The 25,231-nt window shown below is 45.3% G+C and overlaps 2 protein-coding genes across 16 annotated transcripts in view; one reads left to right on the top strand and one right to left on the bottom strand.

Moving 5' to 3' along the window:
- Nucleotides 1-25,231, top strand: part of NCOR2 (nuclear receptor corepressor 2) — a 414,582-nt gene that overhangs the window by 12,623 nt on the left and 376,728 nt on the right. For 12 of the 15 annotated variants that reach the window (XM_084819282.1, XM_084819296.1, XM_084819290.1 and 9 more), the window contains exons 2-3: nucleotides 504-586; nucleotides 6,184-6,312. The gene's annotated coding sequence lies outside the window, so the exon portion shown is untranslated. Of the gene's footprint in view, nucleotides 1-503; nucleotides 587-3,117; nucleotides 3,489-6,183; nucleotides 6,313-16,635; nucleotides 24,539-25,231 lie in introns of those variants that run through there. The other 3 variants (XM_084819284.1, XM_084819285.1, XM_084819286.1) reach the window with 3 other exon arrangements.
- Nucleotides 726-18,174, bottom strand: LOC146336027 (uncharacterized). Its single transcript, XM_084819307.1, has 5 exons — nucleotides 18,065-18,174; nucleotides 13,105-13,413; nucleotides 12,417-12,616; nucleotides 3,106-3,210; nucleotides 726-1,052 (listed from the first exon to the last, which is right to left on the bottom strand). Exons 1-3 carry the CDS (start codon nucleotides 18,114-18,116, stop codon nucleotides 12,459-12,461), a joined length of 519 nt encoding a protein of 172 aa, XP_084675433.1. The 5' UTR covers nucleotides 18,117-18,174; the 3' UTR covers nucleotides 726-1,052; nucleotides 3,106-3,210; nucleotides 12,417-12,458.

Below are 25,231 nucleotides of genomic sequence, written 5' to 3'. Positions count from 1 at the left end.
GTCCCCATTGGAGTTTTTCCCTTAAAGTTTTGTTGTTATCGTACTTTTGCAAACCTTGGGATTTCCCCAAGCCTGTTGATCCCTTTCTCTTGGGTGTAGATGGTGCCTGTGTTTTTTTGGTTATATAAGAACCCACACTGATCTCTGAACTCTGGAAATAAGGAATAACTGAAGGATAAATTTATGCAGAACAAAATAAACTACGGGATATGACCAGGGCTGTGTGATCAATATAACTTATGTCAACTGAGCAAATGTGCAACTTTTAGTCTTGTTTTGTATACATTATACTGCAGGGTTATTGTTACTATTTAGCATAATTTATTCTGGTTTTGCTAGGAAGAGGCAAGAGGCTATACCTGGCCCTGCCCCCAACCACTGGAAATTGTATTCAGCCATCCCTCTAGCTTCTGAGGTTTCAGGAAGTATCACCCACCTACTTTCAAACATTTCTTTGCACTCATCATAAGGACTAGAAATGTATTTTTATTTTTTCCCCCCAGTTGAAAGCTGACATTCCCAGGAAATTGGAGTCTGTGCCCGATACTGCATTCTGCAGGGTTGGATTTAAAGACAGAAAATCCAGGTAACTGGGCTGGGACACTGGCTTGTCTGTGTGTGTGTGTGTATGTGTGTGTATATGCCTATCATGGGCTGTCTACTCAACAACTTAAACAAGTAGTTCAAACAGTTCATATGGCTTGAATAAATACAGACTCACAGAGACCAGAGTGCCAATTTATCATCTTATATGACAGGGATAAATCATGCATGGAAATCGTGCGTCAAAGTTCTTAAAGTTGCTCCTTGGCTGGGGCATAATTTGGTGTAGAGTGAGCCCTGGTTTTCTGAACCCTACGGAATTGCCGCCTACACACAGCCCTGGATATGGCACTGGGGAAGGATCTTCTTTCTCAAAGGAAGGAGTCAACAATCCCACTGCACACACATCTGGATTCTCCGGGAGGCCTCCAACATCTCTTTGGATCCTGACTCGGGATTCCATCAGGAATAACAACTGTCAGAGTGCACAGATTCCTGCACTGCATTATCTGTGAAAAGCATTAAAAAACACCAACAGGAAGAGCAGAATGAACTGTTGTTTTGATTGCAAGCTGCCTCCCACTGCGTGATGCTCTGAAGTTAATTGAAACAAGGCAATGCAAATAGCTTATTTTGACTTCTCTTAAACTGTATATTCACTATAGCAGAATCTTTTCTACTTTTTTGTTTCGTTCTTTTTGGAGAGGTAGGCCTGTATCTATCAGGAAATATCAACTATTTCTGTAATTCTCTAGAATTAGTGGATTTAGTCGTATGGGTAGAATGTAAAAACTGCTTACTAGATCTTTGAGGTGTCCAAAACCCATCAGATTCTTCAGTGTTGTACAACATCCTAGATGAAACTCTCATACCTGTTGAGAGCTCAGGAAAGGTTACGTGGCCAACTTGGGTGCAATATCACACGGTTTGTCAAATATTGTTTGGCAAAAAGAAAGATGTATGTACAGCATGGTGTAGTGGTTAGCATTTTGGACTAGCACTGGTGAAACCTGGGTTCAGATCACCACCTTAAGCTAGCCACTCTCTTTGAGCTTAACCTGCCTTGCAGAATTGTAGGGGGTGGAGGGCACCGTGTATCATGCCCTGAGTGCCTTGGAAAGAAATATATAATAAAGAAAAAATAAAAATGTTCTGGTGTTGGAATGTAGGCCTTAAATGGTCCTTCAGCTGATAACTGAAGGATGTGTTAGGCAAGCAGTATTCAGCCGGTTGCACCATAAGATCTCACTGTAAAACTACAGAGACACCAGGCACAAGTTAAGGAAACCTTTCTGCACTCACTAGCTGTCAAGGGCTCCTTGGAGGGCTCTCTCAGTCTAATCCAGTAGCCAAGTCCAGACACAGACAAAGGGATTCCTTTCAAAGCTTTATTCTTCTTTTACAACTTAACAACTATACCATTTGCAACTAGATCTGAGCAGCACAGTACCTATGCCCTAAGTTGGAACAGTTGGTCCCCGTTTGAAAGGGAATTACTGGCAGACCCCTGAATTTAAGGACTAGGGAGAGTCCCTCCCCTTTTCCCTTGGATCCTCTGGGCGCAGCCGTTGTTTGCGCGCCAACCGGGCACTACGCCTCCTTTCCGCGCCCTCCATCTGGCGCCGCTCTCTGCGTCTGCGTCGGGCATCCACCAAGTCTGCTATCTGTGCTCGGTCACTCCCTGGACTGCTAACTAAACTAGGAATGCTGGTGGGAGGAATCTCCGTCAGCTGTTGGTCCTGGGAAAGAGGAGCGCGCTCCTCTCCCAGGAGCGACTGCTCTTCCTCAGAATCAGAACTACTCTGGGATTCTATGGGCTCAGTGTCCACCCTAACACTAACCACTATTAAAGTCTTGCACACTGCTCTAAGGGTGCAATCCTATGCATATTTAGACAGAAAAAAGTCCTAAGTGCCCCTATGGGGCTTGTTATGAATATCACAGGTGGGCCACCTCTGGAGGCCGCATTGGCCCCTCCCCATAGAACTCACTGGAGATCACATTCCTATCCCTGCTACCGCCAAAATGATTGCTACTGAATTTGCCCTGGAGCAGCAAAAAAAGAGGTGATTTTGCAAGGAAACAAGGCACGCATGACACCTTGTTTTGTTGCAGAATGGCATGCTTTTGCTGCTACTCTTGCACCAAATTCAGCGACAGTGGTGTCAGCTTCCACAAAAACAGCCGGGTTGGGGGGAGGACGGGACACATGCAGCCCATCTGTTGCCTACCCTCAACGTATGGGCTTGCACGGCAAGAGGTCTCTTTCTGTTGTGCTTTGCTTTGCTCAGCTCAGCATCCCTTCTGCCTCATAGCCCTCAACTGCACAGGATCCTTGTCTGGTAGCCTGTACTGCGCCATTTCAAACTTTCATAGGGTGGCAAAGAGATTTCAGGGAAGAAGACAAGGGTCAAAGGACCACTCTCAGATATAGTCAATATTCAGTTCTGGAAAAGCCACAAACTGTTGTGGTTACTTTTTTTATACTACAGTAATAACTAGGCCAGTGTTAGAGCTTTTCTATGCAAGGCATTTATTACAAGCTTGTGATTCCTTACTCACTGTTGTTTACAGGTTCTTTAGACTGCGTCGTGATCCCCTCACTTCTGTTTTTTTAAGAGCACTTTCCGGAGGTTTTTTTAGAGCACGGAAAATGGGCTATTATTTCTGAAAGCAAAAGAGAAGGTATTTTCCTACTTGCGTAACTGTGATTTCCTGTATAGCACAGTGCCACCCAGAGGTTATGTAGTGGAAAAGCAGAAAAGGAAAAGCTCTTTGTATACAGCTCAGGTCTCAATTTTCCAACAAAACTGAAAGTAGATACAGCGATTAACAGCCTCGTGTAGAAAAGCTCGTAGTCTGCTGCAGCAAACATGACAAGAGTTTGTGGCGCCTTAAAGTCTAACAAACTGAGGCATAAGCTTTCACTTCGTCAGATACATGAGGTAAGTAGGTATTTGATCTTAAGAACAACATTTAAAAAGTGTGTTTGTTTTGTTTTTACAAAGCGAGGCCTAAAGTTTAAATTATGCAGGAGGCGGCAGTAGGAGTGTCACAGCACAGAGGATTAGTTAGGCATGGGAGGCCTTCGCTTATGAACTTCTCAGAAGTGCCCCCCTGATAGGGATGTATGATTTCGGGTGGTCCAAAGGTTATTTTGAGGTGCAGAAGAGGTGGTCAAATACCAGGTCCTTTTCAGTTTATTTATACACAAGTGGGACCTGCAGTATGGAGTGCTCCTGTTCAGGGTTCCAGCTAGCCAGACATGACCTTTTCTAGAATACTCCATTACACTGCCTGCTCAATGTTCCAGCCCTCCCCCAGCAGTCAGTTCCTATCCCATGGCCACTCAATCCTCATTGGACTGTTTTGTGACCTTTTTCCTGCCTTAGGATTGTTTTCTACCTCTTTTTTCTACCTTGGGCTATCCCTGAGCCTGCCGAGGCCTCCCTCTTGCAAGTGCGCACTGCTGTTTTCTAAAATTTATTCAAATGTTTGTTTGTTATTGCAGATAAACTAAATGTTCTTGGTTAATATATTTTGCCTTGGTATGATGCAAAGGCACCACGCCAAGGATAATTCTCCGGTGGCATAGATTGGGGGCAGCCAAATTTTATTTCTTGGGGAGCACAGTTGTTGTTATTATTATTTATTACATTTCTATACCACCGCATAGCCGAAGCTCTCTGGGCGGTTTACAGAAGTTAACACATTAAAACACAATATACAAAGTTTAGCCATTTACATAAAAACAGACAGAGAATATACACAAACAACATATAAGTAAAAACAACTTTGAACAGAGAGTCATAACTAAAGACACATCCAGGAGCAATTAAAACTCATCAGGTGCTGCCAAATGCCTGGGAAAAGAGATAGGTTTTAACCTTGCGCTCAAAAAAGAACAATGTTGGTGCCAGGTGGAGCAAATCAGGGAGCTGAGCCACCACTGAGAAGGCCCTCTCCCTCGTTGCTGCCTGCTGAGCTTCCTTCGGAAGAGGCACCCAGAGGAGGACCTTAGATGTTGAACGTAGGGTACAAGTATGGGGCGCTCCGTCAGGTATTGCAGTCCCAAGCCATGTAGAACTTTATAGGATAAAACCAGCACCTTTGATTAAGCTCACAAGCATACAGGCAGCCAGTGCAAGCGGGCCAGAGTCAGTCTTATATGTGTGGACCTTCTAGTCCTGGTTATCAATCTGGCCGCTGCATTTTGTTCAGAGTACCGTTATTAAGTCTCTGACTTCAGCTCTGAACTAGATAACCTCTGAACCTGCAAATAATGGAGATTTATTTATTTAATTATCATTCGATCGATCGATCGTATGGCACATTTACATCACATTACAATAAAAACATAGAGCATAATAAATATAAGATATAGACAGGAATATTACAAACGTATGTCTAGGTTACAGATATAGTTTTTTACTTCAGTTGTGACAGCCAGGAAATCAGGAAAGTCTCCATTGTAAGCTCGGTTTTAACACTCTGTCATTATATGTTGGATAGTTTGTTTTTCAGCCCCACAATCACAATTCGATGATGTTGTTTTGCCCCATTTATAGAGGGCATCTGCACATCTATTTCCAACCACAGATCTGCAGAGTTATGTCCTGAAATTCCCTTGGTACACACTATGTATGTGTGTGTTTTAATCCCTTTAGCGTTTCCCCCCCCTCTCCCAGTTGCTAAAAATGAGGTGTTATCTTGAGAAAAGTTGCCAAGCGCACAGTTCTAACAGAAAAGTTAAATGTTTCCAAATGTGTTTGTTTCCAGGACTGGTCCCCGCTCCTCCCCGCCCCTGCTGCACCCAGCCCGACTTTGCAAATAGAGGCAGACTATGTCTCCATTTGGGAGAGGCAAGTTATACACAGGGCAGTGTGTATTTCCTGTGGAAATTCCAAGGAAGCACCATATAAGAGCAGAATTCCTGAGAATCTTGTTACCTGGCAGATCACCTTCCCTAATACAGACCTGTGCAAGCATTAAGATCATTGGAGGAGGAGGCCTTGCTGGTTGTACCACAACCAGCAGGTTGCCATCTTGCAGCAACCCGGAAGCGGGCCTTCTCCGTGGTGGCATCCTGTTCACGGAATGATCTCCGCACTGGTATTTGGGAGATGCCAACTCTAGCATGCTTTAGGGGTTGACATGTGCTGGCAGGGCTCACTGGCACTGATGCCTTCCTTGGACCCCCCCCCCCCCGAGAGCCATTATAAGCTGCTATTTAAGGGTTCCTGCACTGCCTCCAAGGGCCCCAAACAAAGTATAGATTAAATCACAGAATACTAGGGTTGGAAAGGGCCTGTAAAACCATTGAGTGCAACCCCAGGACATTTGGGAAATAAAAATAGCATCTGCCCGGTGCCAGTTGGAAGGGCAGCTGCCCGGCTCTGATCTGAGAAGCACCACTGGGAAGGGGGATCAGTGGGAAGGGGGATCACACCCCTCAAGCCGGACTTGTATGGTATCAATGGAGATTGACCATGATCACTGCGGGTTCTTCCAGACTTCTTCTGTGGCGCAACCGCTTTGCCTCATTCATGGAATTTTACAGGGGTCCAGACATTATCATCTTCCATTCGTAAACTTTCTGGTGTTTCTCCAGCTTTGCTTCTGTCTTTTTTCTTACCACAGAAAATCCATGAAGGAGAAAACGACAGAATAGCTGTGCAGTACCTTCTCATTGGTAGCACTATGAAACTAGGACTCCAGGATGTCGGAGACAAGCAACATGCAATCAGTATCTCCCATCACGTCCTGCTTGTGAGTTTCCCTGTTGGATTTTGCTGGAGACAGAATACTGGATTTAAATAGAACTTGAGAAGGGGTGAATCCCACCATACTAGCTGGTAATCCCATGCCCACTAACAGGAAGACTATCGTCCTTGAGCTTGGCTTCTCCCACCTCCTTAGCTCAAAGTGGTGTTATTCCCCGCCTCCTGCAAAATGTTTAATTGTACAATGCAAATTAATCCGATTCAGAGATGCCTAGTGCTTACAGGTTCTTTATGGTGAGAATTATGAGCCCTTGTAGTTCGTATCTCTAGCTGAGATACCAGACTTTCACTGGTGTCTCTCACTGTCCTCACTTCAATCCATTGGCCAATTTTTGGAGGATGTTTAGCATCCCAGGTAAGTAGCAACCATATTTTCATAACAAGCAATGCACAGAAATTTCTTACTCTTCAGTGGGGCCTCTTATACCCTTCCTGTTAGAGCCAAGGGAGTTTGTTCCTCCAGACAAGCCATGAATAAGAGGTGTGAGCATAGCTTTGTGATATGTCACAAATATTATAGAATCATAGAATCATAGGGTTGGAAGGGGCCTAAAAGACCATCAAGTCCAACCCCCTGCTCAATACAGGAAGCCTGATTCCCAGGTGGTCTCCCATCCAAGTACTAACTAGGGCTGACCCTGCTTAGCTTCCGAGATCAGATGAGATTGGGCACATCCAGCCCTGGATCCAGCTCTGTACTGGAGGCCCAGGTGACCTTGGTGTCCCAGAGCACCGATTACCAACTTCAGTTGGTGTGCCAACTATGCCCATTCCTGGACAGGGACCACCGAGCAACAGTGATCCCGGCACCGGTAACCTCATGATTAGAAAAGACCCTGATGCTGGGAAAGACTGAAGGCAAAAGGAGAAGGGTGAGATGGCTAGATAGCATCACGGATGCAATGAAGATGAACTTGAGCACGCTCCGGGAGAGAGCGGAGGACAGGAAGGCCTGGCGTGCTATGGTCCATGGGGTCACGAAGAGTCGGACACGACTGAACGGCTGAACAACAACAACAACGGGCTCTATCTGGGCTGCCCTTGTGCCTCATTCAGAAGCTGCAGCTAGTACAGAATTCAGCAGTTAGGGTGTTCACTAGGACACTCAACTTTGTTCACATAGCACCTAAAGATGTCAGAGAAATCCGCAACGGAACCAAATGCGTTCTGATTTTGATGCTTAGCATCTTCAAGGTCTAAAAATGCATTTAAAATGTCCTGGTTGACGTTATAACCCCTGTCACTCCTTGGCTTGCTCCATCTTAAAAAACGACACAGTTGGCCAATGATGCAGCTTTCTCTAGCTTTTATCCAATTTGTAGCTGCAATGCAGGTTAGGACAACATATTTCAACATTTGCTATTTCTGACATGCCCTAGAACATTATTTTTAACCATGGTAAAACTGCTTTTCGCCTACGCTTTAACCACTGTCACCACCACACTCTTTCCAGAGAAGGCCTTAACTGGGTTTGGCGAGCTTCCAGAAGTTAGCACTGTGGGGTTAAAAAGCTGTTTGTTTAGCATAATTATGGGACCATATGAATTTCATATGAAAGCGAACATAACTTATACAGATATTAGATTGTTAGGGTTGGTTTTCTTTTCCTTCCTTCCAGTACTGCTGATAATTTTTCTTTGCCGCATAATGCAATTAATTGGAAAGGGTGCTGCTACAGCTATACCATTTTGATAAGTGTTGCAGAGCAACTTTTGTCTAATCACACTTGAGACAGAAGACAACTACAAGTTTTAAACAGGACTTTTACTTAACAAGCATCTTATTGCAACTAAAGCAGGCAAAGTAAGTCGGCAAGAGTGAAACTAAAACCAGCGCACCACAGCACCCTATATACATTAACCATTTAGTGGCTTTTCAACCTGTTATTTCCCCCTCCATACAGTGGGTTTAACTAATGGCTGTTGCTTATTCCAACAATAGGAACATAGGAAGCTGCCTTATACCGAGTCAGTCCATTGATCTGGCCTGGCATTGTCAGCACTTGACTGGCAGCTAGTCTTCAGGCAGGAGTTTTTCCAGCCCTGTCTGGAGATGCCAGGGTTCAAGCCTGGGACCGTCTGCATGCAAAGCAGGTGCTGAGTGATGTGTATGGGTCATCAGGAGTCCATTAAGCCAATGCTCCAGTGCCTGGATTTGTTCCATGTTGCTTTCTGGGTTCAATTCATGGTGCAGGTCATAACATTTAATGCTCTAAAAGGCCCAGGATACCTGATTATTTCCACCCCTGTGATCTATCATAGCCTTTTAAGTTATACTGGAAATGTTCTCAAGCAAACTGTTGAAACACTAAGACAGGATTATGAGAGCACATAAAGAGGCATAATTAGGAGTTGCCCATATACCTATGGAATTTTCTTCTGCTGGAGTCTGAGCCTGACCATCTTCCAGGAGCAGTTTTAACATACTGGTATTCAAACTGACATTGGGCGGACAGGAACAGGGCACTTTAGGAAGCATTTGGGATCAGGTGGACTATATGTCCAATTAAGCATACAGATCAATAAATAGCCATTGCTTAGCTGCAAGAGGGCATCATGCACTAAATGTGTAGATTTGACTACTGTCATGCCCATGGGCTTAAAATTATACCTCATGTACTATCACCAGTGAAAACGGAATAGGATGTACTCCTTGTACATACCAGCACGGCCTTTGAGATCTTTAGAGGAGTCCTCTCGTGGTCCCACCTTTGTGCAATGTAGCAATGACTTGAGTGAGGGCCTTCTCGGGTGTGGCACCCTCTTTATGGAACTCCCCGCCACTGGAGGCGCATCAGGCATTTTCAGTAGCTTTGTTTTGTCAGGGCCAAACATTACTTTAAATCTGTATCTAGCAGCTTTGCCTTTTTTCATGTTTACTCTAGAGCAATCTGGATTGGAACCCTAGTGTAGGGGGTAGAGGGCTTTTAAGATCAGGATCAGGGCTCCTGCGTCTATTCTAGAGTGAAAATGGGAGGGCTATGGATTTAAAATAATGGTTGTTTTGGCCCTTAGTTACTTAAGATGTACTGCTTCACTCAGGTCTTTGGGTTCTTCTGCTGAGACCTCTGAGTCTTTTGTTTGCTGAACCATTTTTGGTACATACTGTCTTTCTGCTGCTTTGGTTTGCATGCCTTTTTAGAGTTTTTATAGTTCAATAAAAAGTAAAAAGGTAAAGGTGTCCCCAACCAGTCGTGTCCGACTCTAGGGTGTGGTGCTCATCTCCATTTCTAAGCCGAAGAGCCAGCGCTGTCCAAAGACGCTTCTATGGTCATGTGGCCAGCATGACTGAACACCAAGGTGCATGGAACACTGTTACCTTTCCCGCCAAAGCGGTACCTATTTATCTACTTGCAATTCCTTGCTTTCGAACTGCTAGGTTGGCAGGAGCTGTGACTGAAGACGGGAGCTCACTCCGTCACGCGGCACTCGGGTCTCGAACTGCTGTCCTGCCGACCTTCCGGTCTGCAGTTCAGCGTCTGAACCACTAAGCCACCACGGCCCCTAAAGGTAAAGGTGTCCCCAACCAGTTGTGTCTGACTCTAGGGGGTGGTGCTCATCTCCATTTCTAAGCCGAAGACGCTTCCGTGGTCATGTGGCCAGTATGACTGAACACCGAGGCGCACGGAACGCTGTTACCTTTCCCGCCGAAGCGGTACCTATTTATCTACTTGCAATTTCTTGCTTTTGAACTGCTAGGTTGGCAGAAGCTGGGACTGAAGATGGGAGCTCACTCCATCACGCAGCACTCGGGTCTCGAACTGCTGTCCTGCTGACCTTCCGGTCTGCAATTCAGCATCTTAACCACTAAGCCACCGCGGCCCCATAGTTCAATAGTATTATTCTATTAGTTCTTGTGTTTTGTATTGTTGCTTTTTATTTGTAACCACTCTGTGATTTGTTATGAAGAAGGGTGCATAAATCTAAAAATTAAATGCATAATAATATAGCACCAGAAGTACTTTCTTCTGGATCCAGAAGTACCCAGCTTTATCCTGTGTTCCAGCCTTCCCCAACCTGGTGCCCTCCAGTACAAATCCCACCATCCTCAACCAGCATGGCCATTGCCTGGGGTGGCTGGGAATGATGGAAGTTGTACTCCAACACATCTGGAGGGCACCAGGTTGGATTACTATTCTCCCAAATTTTAAGCTGTGTGCGTGCCCACCTCTTGGTAGAAGGAGCACATCTTCATCCTAACCTATTGCATTCCATATGGTTAGGGCGCAATCCTATTGATTGTGCCCTCGGTGATTGGAAGCCCCCAAACTCGGAGGTGTCTGATCATCCAATGCAGGGCGGGAGGAGCAGCAGAGGCGATCTTCACTTTCCCGTCCTCCTCCTTGCAGGTTCTGAGGGTGAGAGGTGGAGGGAAGGAGGCTGGAAGAGGCTCAGGATAACTCATACCCTGTCCTCTCTGGTCTCTTCCCCTCTGCACCTACCAGAACACGCCCTTTTCCCCCTCTCCGAGGTTGCTTTCTGACTTCAGAGGGCAGCCAGCATGGTTCTTTCCACGTTGGCTGTGAGGGGGGAGGGGAGGGGGGTCAGATCTCCAACTCCCCTTTCTGAGGTTGGAATGCTGTCTCCAACCTTGGAAGGGGGATTGTGAATAATCCTATGGTTCCTGGGATGCTCTCCCAGAGACTGTAGGATTGCTCTCTCCATTTCTTTTGTCTACAATCTCACTTAAGTGCTTTGAGCTACACTTAAAAGGGCCCCGTAACAAGCGCTGTGCACACCGGAGCTAAAACAGACCTGGGAATGGAAAATCGTAGCCATTATAAATTCATATTTACTTTATATATGAATTTCATGGTGGTCTCAGGGGGACCACCGAAAACCATGTATGAGTGGGTGGCATGAGGGAGGTTATGAGCAAGGAAAGGGGGAGTAAGTGCCACATAGACAAGTAGATGACAACCTTTCCCCATGGTTGTCTCTGTGGTTACTTGAAGGAGAGGCACTTTTCACATACGAATTGTCACTGAATCATAAACTGGAAATTAAAATAAGGCTGCATCTCTAGGCATGCTTACTTGAACATTAACTCCATCAAAGTCAATAAGACTTACTTTTAAAAGACTTGGCCTAGGATGGGAGTGTTAATGTGAAATACACTGATGTGTATTTTTGTGTAATTTGTGTAATTTTTGTGTAATTTTAAATACACTGATGGGTATTAATGTGTAATTTGCTTGCACTTTGCCCCTTGTGTACCATAGGTTTTTTTTGGTGCCGCCATTGAATGTATGCCAGGAGCCAGATTACATAGGTACCTGCTTGGGTCCATCTAGCCCAGTATTGGCTGGGTTCATGCTAACCCAGACTCAGTGGTTGCGTGTGTGTTGTTTGCTGAACCGTTGGTTGTTTGCTGAACTATGGGTTAGCATGTTGTCTGAACCCAGGACATTTGCCTCATGGTGGCTTGTTAACCATGCAATGTGGCTTATTTTTCTTGAAGAAGCCACCTTGTGAACCTGTGGTTTGTTGCTGGGTTGTTCAGGGTGGTTAACAAGCCACACTGCATGGTTAAGCCACCCTGTGGAAAATGTCCTGAGTTCAGACAACACGCGAACCTATGGTTCAACAAACAAGCCATGGTTCAACAATAACCCATGCTCAACCACTGAGTATAGGTTAGCATGTTGTGAACACAGCTATTGAACACAGCTTGTCTGACTGGTGGTAGCTCACCAGGGTCTCAGCCACAGGTGGGTCTTTCCTATCACTGCTGCCTAATCTGTTAACTGGAGATGACAGGGTTTGAACCTGGAACCTTTGGCGTGCAAAGTATATGCTCCATCCCCTGAGCTATGGTCCTTCCCTTGTGAACTACTGTGCAATAAACTACCAATTGGGTGGAGGGTGTCACCTGGTAGTCATCCACCGGACCATATTTAGGTCAGGAGATGCCAGCTGCCACCCACCCCACTATAAGTGTGCAAATATGAATTGTCACGCACTGCCCTGAGTCCTACAGACCTCTGGCTTTTAAAATCCACATTTCTACTACTGCGGCCAGAACAGCTTGAACCACATCGCTTGTCTTTCATGCCAAACCACCCCCTGAACGCTTTGCCTCGTTGCTTACCGTGCCGGTGACTAAGCTAAATAGAGATGATCACCTCATGCCTTATTGCTTTTCATGTGCGCTGGGTTCATTCGGTGATAAAGTCAAAAAAGAGAGAGCGCCACTATTCTCAGAACAAAAGGTCATCTGTTTCCTCTCAGGGAATTCAACTCTGGTTTCATCTCTTTTTAAATGAAGAACAGTAATGCTTTTTATCTGCCCTGTAGGGAAGGAAAGAGAAGAAAAAAACACAAAACTTTTTTTTAGCATGCCTCACTTTGTCAATAATTAGTCTTTATAACATATAGTGAAATGCACATCTTTATGAGAGGCGATGAGGCAGAAGCAAGACCGGTATTATACATATAGGAAGTGGGACCTGCAAGAAAACCTTCTAACAGGAGTGCTCCTAACCAGACAGTCAGACAGCCATGTCCTTCTCCACAATACTCCATTCCACCACAACCACCACTGTTTTCCATTTTTCTTTCTAAATGACATTCAACATTTTGTGGCCCATGAACATGCTCAGTCCTCATCGGACTGCAGTTTTTGTTTTGTTTCTTGCCTCCTGAGCATGCTGATCAGGGCTGGCATCAAAGGTTGGCATGGCTAGGCACCTGCCAAGGGCCCACATGCCGGCAGGGGGCCTACTGACAAGTGCCCCAAATCTGCAGCTCCTCTTTACCATTGCAACCTCCTTGTTCACCTGCATCTTGCTCTGGTCCAGACAACAGTGGTAGTGTGAAGGAGGAAAAAGAGATGCCACTGCCTGAATGCTCATTGACTCTCTGCCTGCCAAGCAAGCCGGTGGTAGCAGTGGTGAAGAAGAAGGTCAGCAACAGCAAGTCACTATACTGGTGAGAAGGTAGACTCATTGAGGGAGGGGGCCCATTGAGGGTGTCTTGCCCAAGGACCCTCCAAAAACTGGAACCAGCAATGATGCTAATACTTTGCTCTTGCTTCTCAGTGGCCCTGTTTTGGCTCCAGTCCTGGTGGCATTCATCACCTGAGTTCACTGTTGGAAGGAGTGATAATTATTATTATGGAACATTACTATCATACATGGTGGACATGTAAATTTGGGTCAGACAAAACTGGAGAACATCCAAAATAACCTGATGGAAAAAGGAGACAAAGTCTCAAGATGTAAAAAATATTTATAGTTTTATTCCTTGAAGTAACCCAGTGTGTTTTGGCTCTGTACCATATATTTTGGGCCTTCTAATTAAAAAAAAAATGGCCTGCAGAGATCTCTGAAAAGATATATCTCCAAGGTAAACCCTGCAACCCAAGTATTTATCTTGGAATGTATCTTTTCAGAGATCTCTGCAGGTCAGTTTTTTTTCTAATTAACCCCAGAAGAAGGCCCAAAATATATAGTACAGGGCTGAAGTGTGTTGGGCTACCTCAAGGAATAAAACTATTATATATATATATATATATTTAAATATTAAATATTTAAATTAAATTTAAATTTAAATATTTAATTTATATATATATATATTTTTTACATCTTGAGACTTCATCTCCATTTTCCATCGGGGCATGTAAATTTGCCAGGCAATACTGGTTTCAGTCAGAGATGCTATAGTAAATACCACACAGTTAAACGTAGAATTAGATCCTTTACTGTTTATGTTAACTTACACAAAACATTTATCAAAGGTTTTGTGTGAACTGATCACATATATGATGGTTGCAGCACATCTATGCTATGTTAAGGATTGGATGTTGTCTTCTAATCCTACTACTGCTGAATGGAAATGAAACTATATGAATTATGTCATTATGGAAAAATTAACTAATTATGTTAGATTAAAGGAAGGAAGATAAAACTACAATAGATTACTTGGAAGTTGGAAGCCATATATTGATTTTTGATGTAATGAGGCATACTCTTCAAGTGGTGTGACTCATTTGTTTAATATGCTGTAAGTAATGTGTTTGTTAGTAATAATTATAGCTCTTTAATGTTTGCTTGATGTGCAGATGTTAAAAGGCTCTGCCAGAAAAATAAAAAGGTAGGCCCACAGATCAAATTCTGAGGTAAATTTAGAAGCCAATAAGCTTGGTTCCCAAATCCCAGGAGGCCGGAGCTGGGAGAGACACCAAGAACAAGGTTTGTCGGCTTCAAAATTTACCTCAGAATTTAACGCATGGGGCTGCCCTGTCAATTCTCTGGGCAGCCCTGCTCATGACTCAGGACTAAGACTCAAAGAAACATATTAACAGGCTGCTACTGGCCCATTCTAATCCATGGCAGAGGCAGACACCGATTAACCTTTTTTATTTTTAACTTTGACTTTCGAATCTCATTCGGCACGGAGGTAAATGTGAAAATGACACACTTCGCTGCCGAGTAATTAGAACACGGTCGCGCAAACGTAGACACACATGCGGAAGAAGGCAGCCAGGCTGATTTTTCTCTCTCTTTTTTTTTGTATTATCATGATAATGAATGTTCTCACCAGAAGCATGTAATTATGCTTCCTTGTTCCTTCCCTCTTTCCCACCAAAGAAAGTCTAATTAATTATGAACAAAGCCCAGGCCTGATCCAGTCATATTTTTCTCCCTGGCCTTTCTGCTTGGGCAGAACACTGACTTTTTATAGGTGGCGGAGGTGGGGGTGAGGAGAAGCCATTAAAATATTTTATTGTGAATTTATAAAAAGGGGGAAAGATAAGCAAGACAGTGCATTGGAGATTTTTGCCTCTAAACACTAAATTACTTTTTTTTACTGGATCTTGTACTAACTTCTTTATAAACATGGTGGTGGATGGTATCCAACATTATCTATCCAAAACAGTTATCTTTATGCAAAAGTGGTTCCATGTTTACAGAAATGGGAAAATACTAGAATTATAAAGAACCTCAAGGGGCGCTTCCCCCTATACCGGGGTGGGGAACCTCAGGCCCAGGGGCCAAATCCAGCCTTCCCCAGAAGGCCATGCCCCTTTGCCCCAACCACGGATTGTTTAGCGGTTTCCTGAGCTTTGTGCAGCCCCCCTCCCTTCTATAAGATTGAAACACCTGTCCTAAGACTTTTTTTTCCTGGCAGTAAGAGCTTTAAGCTAAAATATGCTGGTATCATAGAATCTTAGGGTTGGAAGGGGCCTACAAGACCATCAAGTCCAACCCCCTGCTCCATGCAGGAAGCCTGATTCCCAGGCGGTTCCTTATCCAACTACTAGCCAGGGCTGACCCTGCTTAGCTTCCGAGATCAGACGAGATCAGGCACATCCAGCCTTTTATCCATAGCTTAGTTTTTAGATTGCGCACTAAATAACAAACAATTTGCTGCCATTCCTTGATGATGCTTAGAGTCAGCAGCCCGACATGACTATCACACTCTACCTAATGGTAGGGACGGCCTAGATATATTACTTTGTAATATAGAGAGAGCACTTTCAAGGGTTTAGAGCACTTCATATGCTTTCTTGCAACAATCCTGTAAAGCAAGTATTATTATCCCCCATATTTCAGATGGGGGGAATTAAGCTGAGAATGAACAAGATGAGGAGAGCAATGAACATGTGATAGATGGTCCGGATATCATCCACTTCAAATAGCTCATCCCAGAGAGACTTCCTAGCAACAAAAACTTTCCCATGTTCTGGAGGTGCTCTTGAAACTCTGGTCTTGAAACTGTCTTTCGCCGAAGGAGCAGCTGGGAAGGCAGGTGGAGAAGGCTCCAGCAGTGCAGACTTTGCAATCAAGCCATTTACAAATTCTGTGAAGTGACTGCCGGCCCCCTTCATGAAAGCTGGCTTCAACCGCTCAGCCTCCACCATGGGCTGCGTCTTCCTTGTTATTTCATGGTCAATATCAACTAGACCATTGCTGGACTTCGAGAACAACCAGTCTCCTTCAAGCCTTATTGACAAGTCATCTTTGTCCTCTGCAGAACCATAAGGAAATCAGCGATTCCTTACAGAGATATTGGGCTTCTTCACATGGAGCTTTTATCCTGCTATTGAGATTGCTTACTCACAGAAGTTTGTGGGCCCTTTAGATGATGTCGTGAACCTCCAGGGCATCTCCTGCACTAAATGACCTTCATTCTGTTTTTAAATAGATCGGAGATAATGAGCTGTCACATACCCCGCTTGTGTTCCGCTTGAGTTCCCTCTGTGAAAAAGGAAAAGCCACAAGAAGAGGAGCGAGATCAGTGAAACATATGGAAGACTCAGATGAGGGGGAGAAGGAGGGGGAAAGGGGAGGGGGAAAAGGAAGCACGTGTAAAGGGAGTCCATTGAGGTCCTGCATTTAAAACGGAAGCAAAAAGCCCCATTTTAAATGTGGGATTTTAGGATGGTGTAGAGATGCTCAAAGTCTTCACCCACCATGGTAACTGGCTAAGACACTTCAACCTCAGCTGGCCGGATGCCCACGCGTGTGCCTCTCGGTATCGCCTCTGGCTCTTGCAGCTTCCACTGTGATGGAGAACGGAAAGCTGCGTCCAGGAATTTGGCTGAAAGTAGCTTACTCAAGGCCACCTCACAGCAGTACCGTCTTTTGTTCCAGCAAATGAGCTTAGATGTGCAGAGCCTAGACTCCAGGTCTGGATTCATGTCCATAGATTTATATAAAGATATTGCAATCCTTTTCAGTCCTTTCCTAATAATCCCGAACATAGTCTTTTCCTTTTCTGCTGCTGCCAAATCAGCATTTTCACTGAGTGATTATCCACTACAACGACCCCCAAATCTCTCTCCTTGACGGTCCAGGTGCCATCCCTTGTTCATTTATAAGCACCACAGACTGCATCCTCAATCCCATCCCCCAGTAGGCCTTTGTTTATGATTTCAGCCTTCTCTTTTATTTTGTTTTTTGTTTCTTCAATTTCTTTTCTTCCTTCCCAAATTGTATTTATTAAAACAAAACATCTTGTTCAAGTACAATTGCGGGTTTGCTGGAGGAGATGCCCCAAAAGGCAGATTCATCCCCCCACCCCGAAATCGGAAACACCAAGCAATAGTGCTAAATGCATTTGATTTGCCATAAATTACGTCGCCAAGGCGAGCAAATCTGAGTTCCATGCGCTCCCCCCCACGCCCCCTACTTGTCAGCCCTTATCTATGCTTCCTTAAAAAAAAAAAAAAAAGTACAATAACAAAACCAGAGCCTTGTCAGTTGAAAGTTTATATGCCCTATTTATAGTGCTCCAGTGTCTCTGAGCTTTTATATTCTTGCATAAGGAGTGCTACACTTGTGTGTGCCAGCAGCCTAGCGTGAGTCAGAGAGGGATATGCGTCTCCATAATAGCTCCTTTGTATTCCCCCCGCCTTGCAGAGGCAAAGCATGCCCTCTCCTTTGATAGACTAGACTGATGCGGATCAAATGGTTTGTATGGCCTTGGCACCAGTCCACTGGCGCGGGAGAAGGTTGCCCTCGAGTGCCAATCCAGCCTGCAGCTCCTTTTCCCCCACAACAGTTCAGAACCACTCCCATTCTCCATGATAAAACGGCTGAGTCAGTTGCTGCTTTAGGCCTTGGGTCATAACTAGGCCACAGAGTAGCTGTTTTAGGCCAGCAGGCAGCGTCATTTTGTGTGTCTGTGTATGCATGTGCAAATACTAATCCTTTCCTAAATCCATGCAATTATTGCTGGAAAAAGGACCGTTTTATCTGTTACTTTCCCCACATACAAGCTGCTTTAAATCACCTCGCAAGGCAGCGGCTACCATGCGGCAAACCCCTCCTGGACACGAGGTCATGGCTCTCTGGAGGATGCCAAGTTGAGTTCTGTGCGTGCACGGAGTGTTGTCTCTCCCTATCCTCCAACAGCAGCCAGTGCATTGAATGACAAACTGCTCTTGAAACTTGAGGACTTTCAAAATTGCTTTTTGATGTCGTGCACAAATGACCCACTGTTAGGGGAAAGATAAGAAATCCTGATAAATGTGCAAACCTTTACAGTCCCCCGAAAGAGCTCTCTGGACTGCGGCCTAAAATTGAGAAAGTTGAGGGCTGCATAGGGAAAGCTGCGAAGAGAGAAACTTGGAAAACACAGATGGGATCTGCTGTGGCCCGTACTGTGGACAGCCTAATTAATTATTTTTTAATGAAGAGCATGGATTCTAAACTTCCTGTTCAGACTTGTGCATTTTAAGGCTTTTGTATTGCATCATTGTTCCAAGTTCTTCTCTCCTTCCAAATGCCGTCCCAGTTGCTTCTAACAGCTGCAGCATCAATCTGTGGACTGTATGGCTTCTTCCCTCAGTTTCTAAAGTACACAACAAGCCTTTAAAATGCACAAGCTTATATAATTGTTCCGTTCTCTCCCCTCCCACTTCCTGGTTCATAAAATGAGATTTCATTCATGACTTTAGTGGGCGTGGATTTGGAAAGCATTTTTCTAGGCAATAGTTAAAAACAGGATTTTCCTAGGGATGACAGAGAATTTTGCCACGAATCTTGGGGCGGTGTAGCGTCTACGCTATTTTTGTTCCCCTTATTTTCGTCGTAGTCTACGTAAATGTTTACGTAGACTAGACGTGCCAAAATAAGGAACGCAAATGGCGGCGCCCATGGGCGCCGCCATTTGCGTACGCGCGGTTTTTTTTTTTTTACTCAGCATTTACGTAGCCTATCACGGCTGACTGCAGGGACGCAAACGGTGGCGGCTACGGCCGCCGCCATTTGCAGACCCAGCTGGCCAGGATTCGGGGGGGGGGACGGAGTGCCTCCCCCCCAGCCAGAATTTGGGGGGGGAGGGACGGAGTGCCTCCCCCCCACCTCGAATTACATTTCGTTAAAAGGTAAGTGACTTTCGTACATCCCTAGCATTTTCCCCAAAGGTGGTTGGTGAAAACCATCTGAGACAGAAATAAACATGCCAGCTAAGAGCAAAGCAAATAACTGTTTTAAAAGCCCTCATGAGACCATCTATAACTTGTCCTTGTGTGGTCTTGCAACCAGGACAGAAGTGTTCGAGCACTGGACCAACAAGGAACTGAGGTTTTATATAAAAGAGAGGGCAGCGTGGCCAATCCTTCCAGATTACGCATTGGATAAAGCCCCGAAGTGTCTGATTGGCTCCTGATGCTATAAATGAAGAAGCTGCAGCTGAACTGGCCTGTCGTAAGGGCTGTTTGGTCAGTTTAACATTCCCCTTTTTGGTTGAATGAAGCTCCAGGGCTTGCTAAGTACTCGCGCAGGAGACCAGGTAGATTTTCAGGCATGGCAGGCTCCGTTCTAACTGATGGAGTACAAACAAATGGTGATGTATCAATTGTGTCCAAGTGCTATTCTGGCTCCAGGATTTTTGGGATCCTCAGAAAAATTACACTTAGTGGGATTCCATAACATGAATGACGGGGCATACAAATTCTTTCACGCTGCTGCTAATCTTCTGAGGTGCTCCATGCAAAATTAGAATGGTGGTGCTGACCGTTGTGATAGTTGGCCCTTTGCCAGTTTGGGGGCCCTGTTAGTAGGATGGCCAGTTGCAAAAGAGGACAGTTGTGTAGAAGAGTTAATTTCAATAGGCCTTGCTTGCGTGTCGAGCTATACTTGCTCAGGTATAGTTAGGTCATTTTAGACTCTGGACTTATTGGTCTTATGGGGGGCCCCTTTAGATGACCATGTGTATGGTCGCCAAACTAACATTTGCGTTCTCCTCCCCCAACTCCATTCCATGCTTTACAACTGCTTTTACATCCCTGATATGTTAGAACAACAACAAAACTGTTTGCCAACCCTGATTTTGAAACCCCCAACTCTGAGCATGTGCAGTTTCGCATTAAGATCATAAGAAAAGCCATACTGGATCAGACCAAGAGTCCATCTAGTCCAGCATTCTGTTCACACAGTGGCCAACCAGCTGTTGACCAGGAACCCACAAGCAGGACATGAGTGCAAGAGCAGCCTCCTGCCCATGACCCCCAGCAACTGGTGTACATAAACTTACTGCCTCTGGTACTGGAGGTAGCACATATCCATCAGGACTAGTAACCATTGATAGCCTTCTCTTCATTATAAACTCCAAATTTAAGTCTTAAATCATAGCTGCCTTGTGTCCCAGTATTGGGGAAAAGGTGGGATATAAAACAACAACAACAACAGCACCATCATGACTTCAGGATAAAACGGAGTTTGCTTCTGCTGCCCTGCTGCCCTCACTACTTTCTGTTCTCTGGCTGGTCATTCCCATGCCCCCGACCTGTAGGGCCCTGGACTTCACCCCAAGGTCCAATCCTAGCTGCACCACTGTACCTGCTGAAATTCCCTCTTGTATACAACCTTAAAGATACAAGAACCCTGCTCTCTTTTGCATCTGTCCACTTTACCAAGAAGATGCCTGCCCTTGCTATCTTCTGGATCCAGCTTTGGCCACGTGTCTTGCATGGCTACTATATAAAAAGAAGAGTGTTTAATTCCCCTAGTTCTTAGCGGACTGGGTGATTCAGGATGGACTTTGACTGACCCACCTTATGCAGACCATGATGGCTTCCTTCTGGGCTTCACACATGAGCAGCCTGGGGCAGTGAAGCATAAAGACTGCACTGCACAAACATTCTCAGCATGCCGTAATGAAAACAAGCAGTAGCTGAAGAGGCTGGTTAATGTTTAGTAGTTGCACCTTAGGGATACCTTGGGGAGTGTCAGGCTTTGTGATTCTTGGGGACTCACCCATCCTTCTCCTAAGCTTTGCTTTGCCAATGACCAAAAATATGCTAAGAGGACATGACAGTGTTCATTGGGGTCTGGGAATACTGCCCCTCCCCACTTGCAGTTTATGAATATAATAAACTATGCACTGCCAAGATGTGACCATGCTTCTTGTTTGCAGATATTAAGGAATTAATATGCCATGTGTGTGTGTACGTGTGTATTGGCAGCCTTGCAAGCACATCTGAAAAGTTATTAATTTTACCAGCCCGCCTACATGTACCTTATGTTAGTCATTTGTACCTAAAATGGGGTGGAAAAAGAGAGAGCCAACTTTTCTGAGGCATCCATGTCTGAGTGCCTATGATTCTTAACTCATCACAGAAAAGCTGATCAACTGCTCCTTCCAGGTTTAGCATATCAGAATTTTCTGGATGGGATTAACAAGGCCAAAGGGTCTGGGGTGTTGTGAAGGAAATACCATACCCGCCCCCCATGTATCTTTTAATTTGAAGCCTGGACAAAAGTGTAAGACAGACTTGTAAATGGATTACTAGCCATGCTTTATTAGCTCTCCTTAATTCACCTCACAGGGCCCAGGGAAAAGTTATTAGCAGATATATGGGCAGTAATAAGCTAATTATAAATCTGACAGATGGGAGGTTTTGAAGAGAGGGTAGTTTTGTGTGTGAGATAGAACTGTAATTGTGCGTTAAAGATTATGAATTAATATTGATTTAATAAAGCTGCAGTGATTTATTTCTGTGGCAGGAGATGGTTATTTATTCTCTGGATTGGCTTATCCAGCAGGCAAGATGTCTTGTTCTGGGGGTCTCCTCTAGACATTGTTTCATACCTTAAGCTAGGGCTGGGCAGATTTCAGGCTTGCCAGATCTACTTAGTGTTTCAAGACCCACCTACCAAGACCCACCTACCAGAGCCAAGTGTGAAAAACATACACACGTACGTACCTCTGAGCACATTCAGAGCCTAGGAGTTTGTTTTCAGAACCAAAACTGAACTGAGCTCAGAGTCCTTTCACGCAAAAGCCCACTTCCACTTCCCCCAAGCTTTCTTTGTTTCAGCAGTCTAATTTAGGTAGGAAAAGTAATGTTGTTGTTGCTTTTATTATACAATTGGGAGAAACATTTGTCAAGGTATGGTAAATCACTTACAGATCTAGCAGTGTATCCTGATCTACCTTCTTCTGCCCACCTCTGCTTGGGAAGGGCAAATGAGCAATGTTCAAGATGGTTAGGATTCTCCTAACATTGTCTCGTCGCTTGTCTGGTGCCCAGTTCCTGTTAGTGATCACTGCTCACTCACTGAGGAGAATGGGAACTTGGTGCAGATTGAGCAGCGATTGAACATGAACTTTGCACAGATATCCTAATTTGTGTAACTTTCCTCCATAGGCTAAAGTGGGGCTGATTCACTCTACAGGGAAATTTGCTCAAATCATGAAATTTGAGCAAAACCAAACTGGGATGCGCAAATTGAATGAGAGTACATGTCTGGGAATTTGCAAACATTTTCTGTGGACACGCACTTGCGTTTGGGGCTTCAAACAGGGCATGCTTGCATATTTTGTGAGTAAAAACAAAATTCTCATACATCTCTACTTAGGCCACATCACACATTTTTCTGTTAAATGAGCACCTAAGACGGGGCTGAACCTCAGGCCCACAGGTCAAATCCAGCCTGGTTGGAATGCCAGTCCAGCCTTCTGGGGCTCCCCAGATGGCAAAAGCCTCTTTCCCCCGTCTTCTTTTCTCACCACCAATCATTTGGTGGTCTCTTGGCTTCTGCATGTTTCCCCCCCTTCTGAAAGATTGAAATGCTTCTCCTAAGGCTTAATTACTAGCAGTAAGAGCTTTAAAGATACAATATCCTGGTGTGTTTGGTATCTTGGCCCCACCTTTTTACCTTTGGCACCACCCACCAGTGGAATGCGGCCCCCAAGAACTTCTCCAAAATTAGGCAGAGTGAGGTGCTGCCTCAGGCGGCTGACTTGGGCTGTCATGTAAGGGCAGCAAATTGTTGGTTACTTAATTTATTATTGTTGTATTTTTCGTGGCAGGGAAGGGGACAGACACTTGTGGGATGTTCTGCCTGAGGAGGTAAAATAACATGCCCGGCCTTTGACTTGGGTGGGGCAGCCACATTGCCGCTTTGCCTTAGACAGTGAAACATATTGGGCAAAATGCATTGCGCTGGCCCTGAAACTGGGTCATGCTAGGGAAGGAGGAGGGAGAGAATGGGTGGAGGAGGGAGCGTGCAGGCACCAAACCTGTTAACAACGGCCAAACCACGGTTTAGCGTTCACACTAGCCTTGTTCAGGCGTTACCGTAACTGGTTAAACTTATCACGCAAACAGGGACAGGGCTGCGCTGCGTAGCCCTGGTTGAGGTGCCCCGTCACAGCATAGGTCTGCCCAAAGGCATCCATGCACCCAGCACGGATGCCTGCAGTGTAGTCTGGAGTCCCGCGATCGGGGTTCTATGTTGCACGGAAGCCTCTGCACTAAAAGCTGCAGTGCCGTACACATGGCGTCACTGATGTAGGGTTGCTCCAGGGCAGTGTGAGAAACTAAAACAGCTGCTTGCAGTGGGATGTGATGTCTGGGGAAATTAAACTGGGTGTCATCCAGCACTGGTGTACGAAGGGCCCCAGTGCTGAGTGCCCCCTCAAGCCTAGAGATGGCCCTGATGGGGTACACCATGGTATATCATTAGGATCCCCAGCGTAGTGCCCACGGGCAGAAATGCATCCACAGACACCTTCCGTGGTGGCCGCCGGGCTCCCTACCCTTCCGGACTGGGCGTTTGTGATTTGGCTTTTGGGGCTTATATCCCACTTCTGCCTTGTGCTCAGCTTCCTGCAGGGGGTTGGACTTGATGGCCTTGTAGGCCCCTTCCAACCCTACTATTCTATGATTCTATTCTATGATTCTTGGCCAAGTACAGTTTGTCTTCTGTGAAATCAGTGTTGGCGCTGAAAACTGCAGGTTCAAAAGAGTGGGTTTGTGTTTTGGAACTCAGACCCCATCTCTGCCTTGTACTTAAGATTCTTAGGCTAGTTAATTTTGTTTTAGCCTCACTAGTTTGTCTTCTGGGAAATAGATGTTTGTGACTGGTCACACCCACCATGGCAGTTGTTTTGTGAATGGGCAGGACTCCCTTGTGGCAGCCATTTTGTGAGAGTACCCATGGCACACTATCAAAATTCGAAATGTGCCCCTGGGTCCAAAGAAGCTGAGGAACCCTAGATACCTAGCAATTTCATAATGCGTGATTTGGCTCTCCATTCTTGCTAGATGTTGCTGGAGGTGTGAGGGCAGCGCTCCAAAGCGCAAACTGCATATCATGCAAACTCAGCATGGGAATACAAGCTTAGTGCTGACAAAACGGCAACAAGAATAACCTTGGGCTGCGGCAACCAGAGTGCAAGGATTCAGCGTCGCGCGCATGGCTGGAGACAAAGAGCCCACGCAAGGCCCCCCTGCAGATGTAGGAGGAGAAGGGGGTAAGCATTTCAGGAATGTACACAGTGCTTGTTGGCTCACTCTCCTGATCACAGAAGTCTGACAGGCCTCTGGAGAAATATGCCGCTGCCCTCTGACCCGCCACAGCCTCTGCTCTGTGGGGAAGGGCAGCTGCAGGCCAGGTGTGTCGAAGAACATCTCGGCTCGGGAGACAAGGATGATGTTTTTATTTTATGCAAGTTTGCTGCGCTATCTATATCTTCCAAGCAGGGAGATGATTGGTAGCTGGTTCGGGACAGAAGAGAAACAGCCATTCTAGGAAGGGCAGGATCAAGGTTTATAAACATGTATGAACGGGGTGGGAAGAGATCACTTTCTCCTCATCTGGCTGGAGAAGGTTGACCTAAAGAGTCACTGAGCATGACTGTAGTCTCAAGGCCCATGCCTGGATGTGCCTCTTCCCAAAATAAGCTGTGAGCTTCGTTAATAGCACCGCTGTGAATGGAAATGCCAAATGCTCCTCCAGAGGTAGCAAACTATCCTTGCTGCAGATGGAAGCATTGCTAAGACCCCGGGCTTGTGGGTCTTCTGTCCTTAAAAATAATCTGCATTTACTTTAGCAGGACCTGCAACGTGAACTGCCCAATTCTGCAGCCAATATAAAGCAATATAAATACACACCGTACAATCCATTTTGCTTCATTTTATTCTGCATTGCTTACCACATTGTACAT

This window comes from Heloderma suspectum, chromosome 13, assembly GCF_057233095.1.
Source record: "Heloderma suspectum isolate Gila_16-S chromosome 13, 16-S_ref, whole genome shotgun sequence".
Classification (NCBI taxonomy): Eukaryota; Metazoa; Chordata; class Lepidosauria; order Squamata; family Helodermatidae; genus Heloderma; species Heloderma suspectum.
This window is presented reverse-complemented; position numbering and strand designations above follow the sequence as displayed.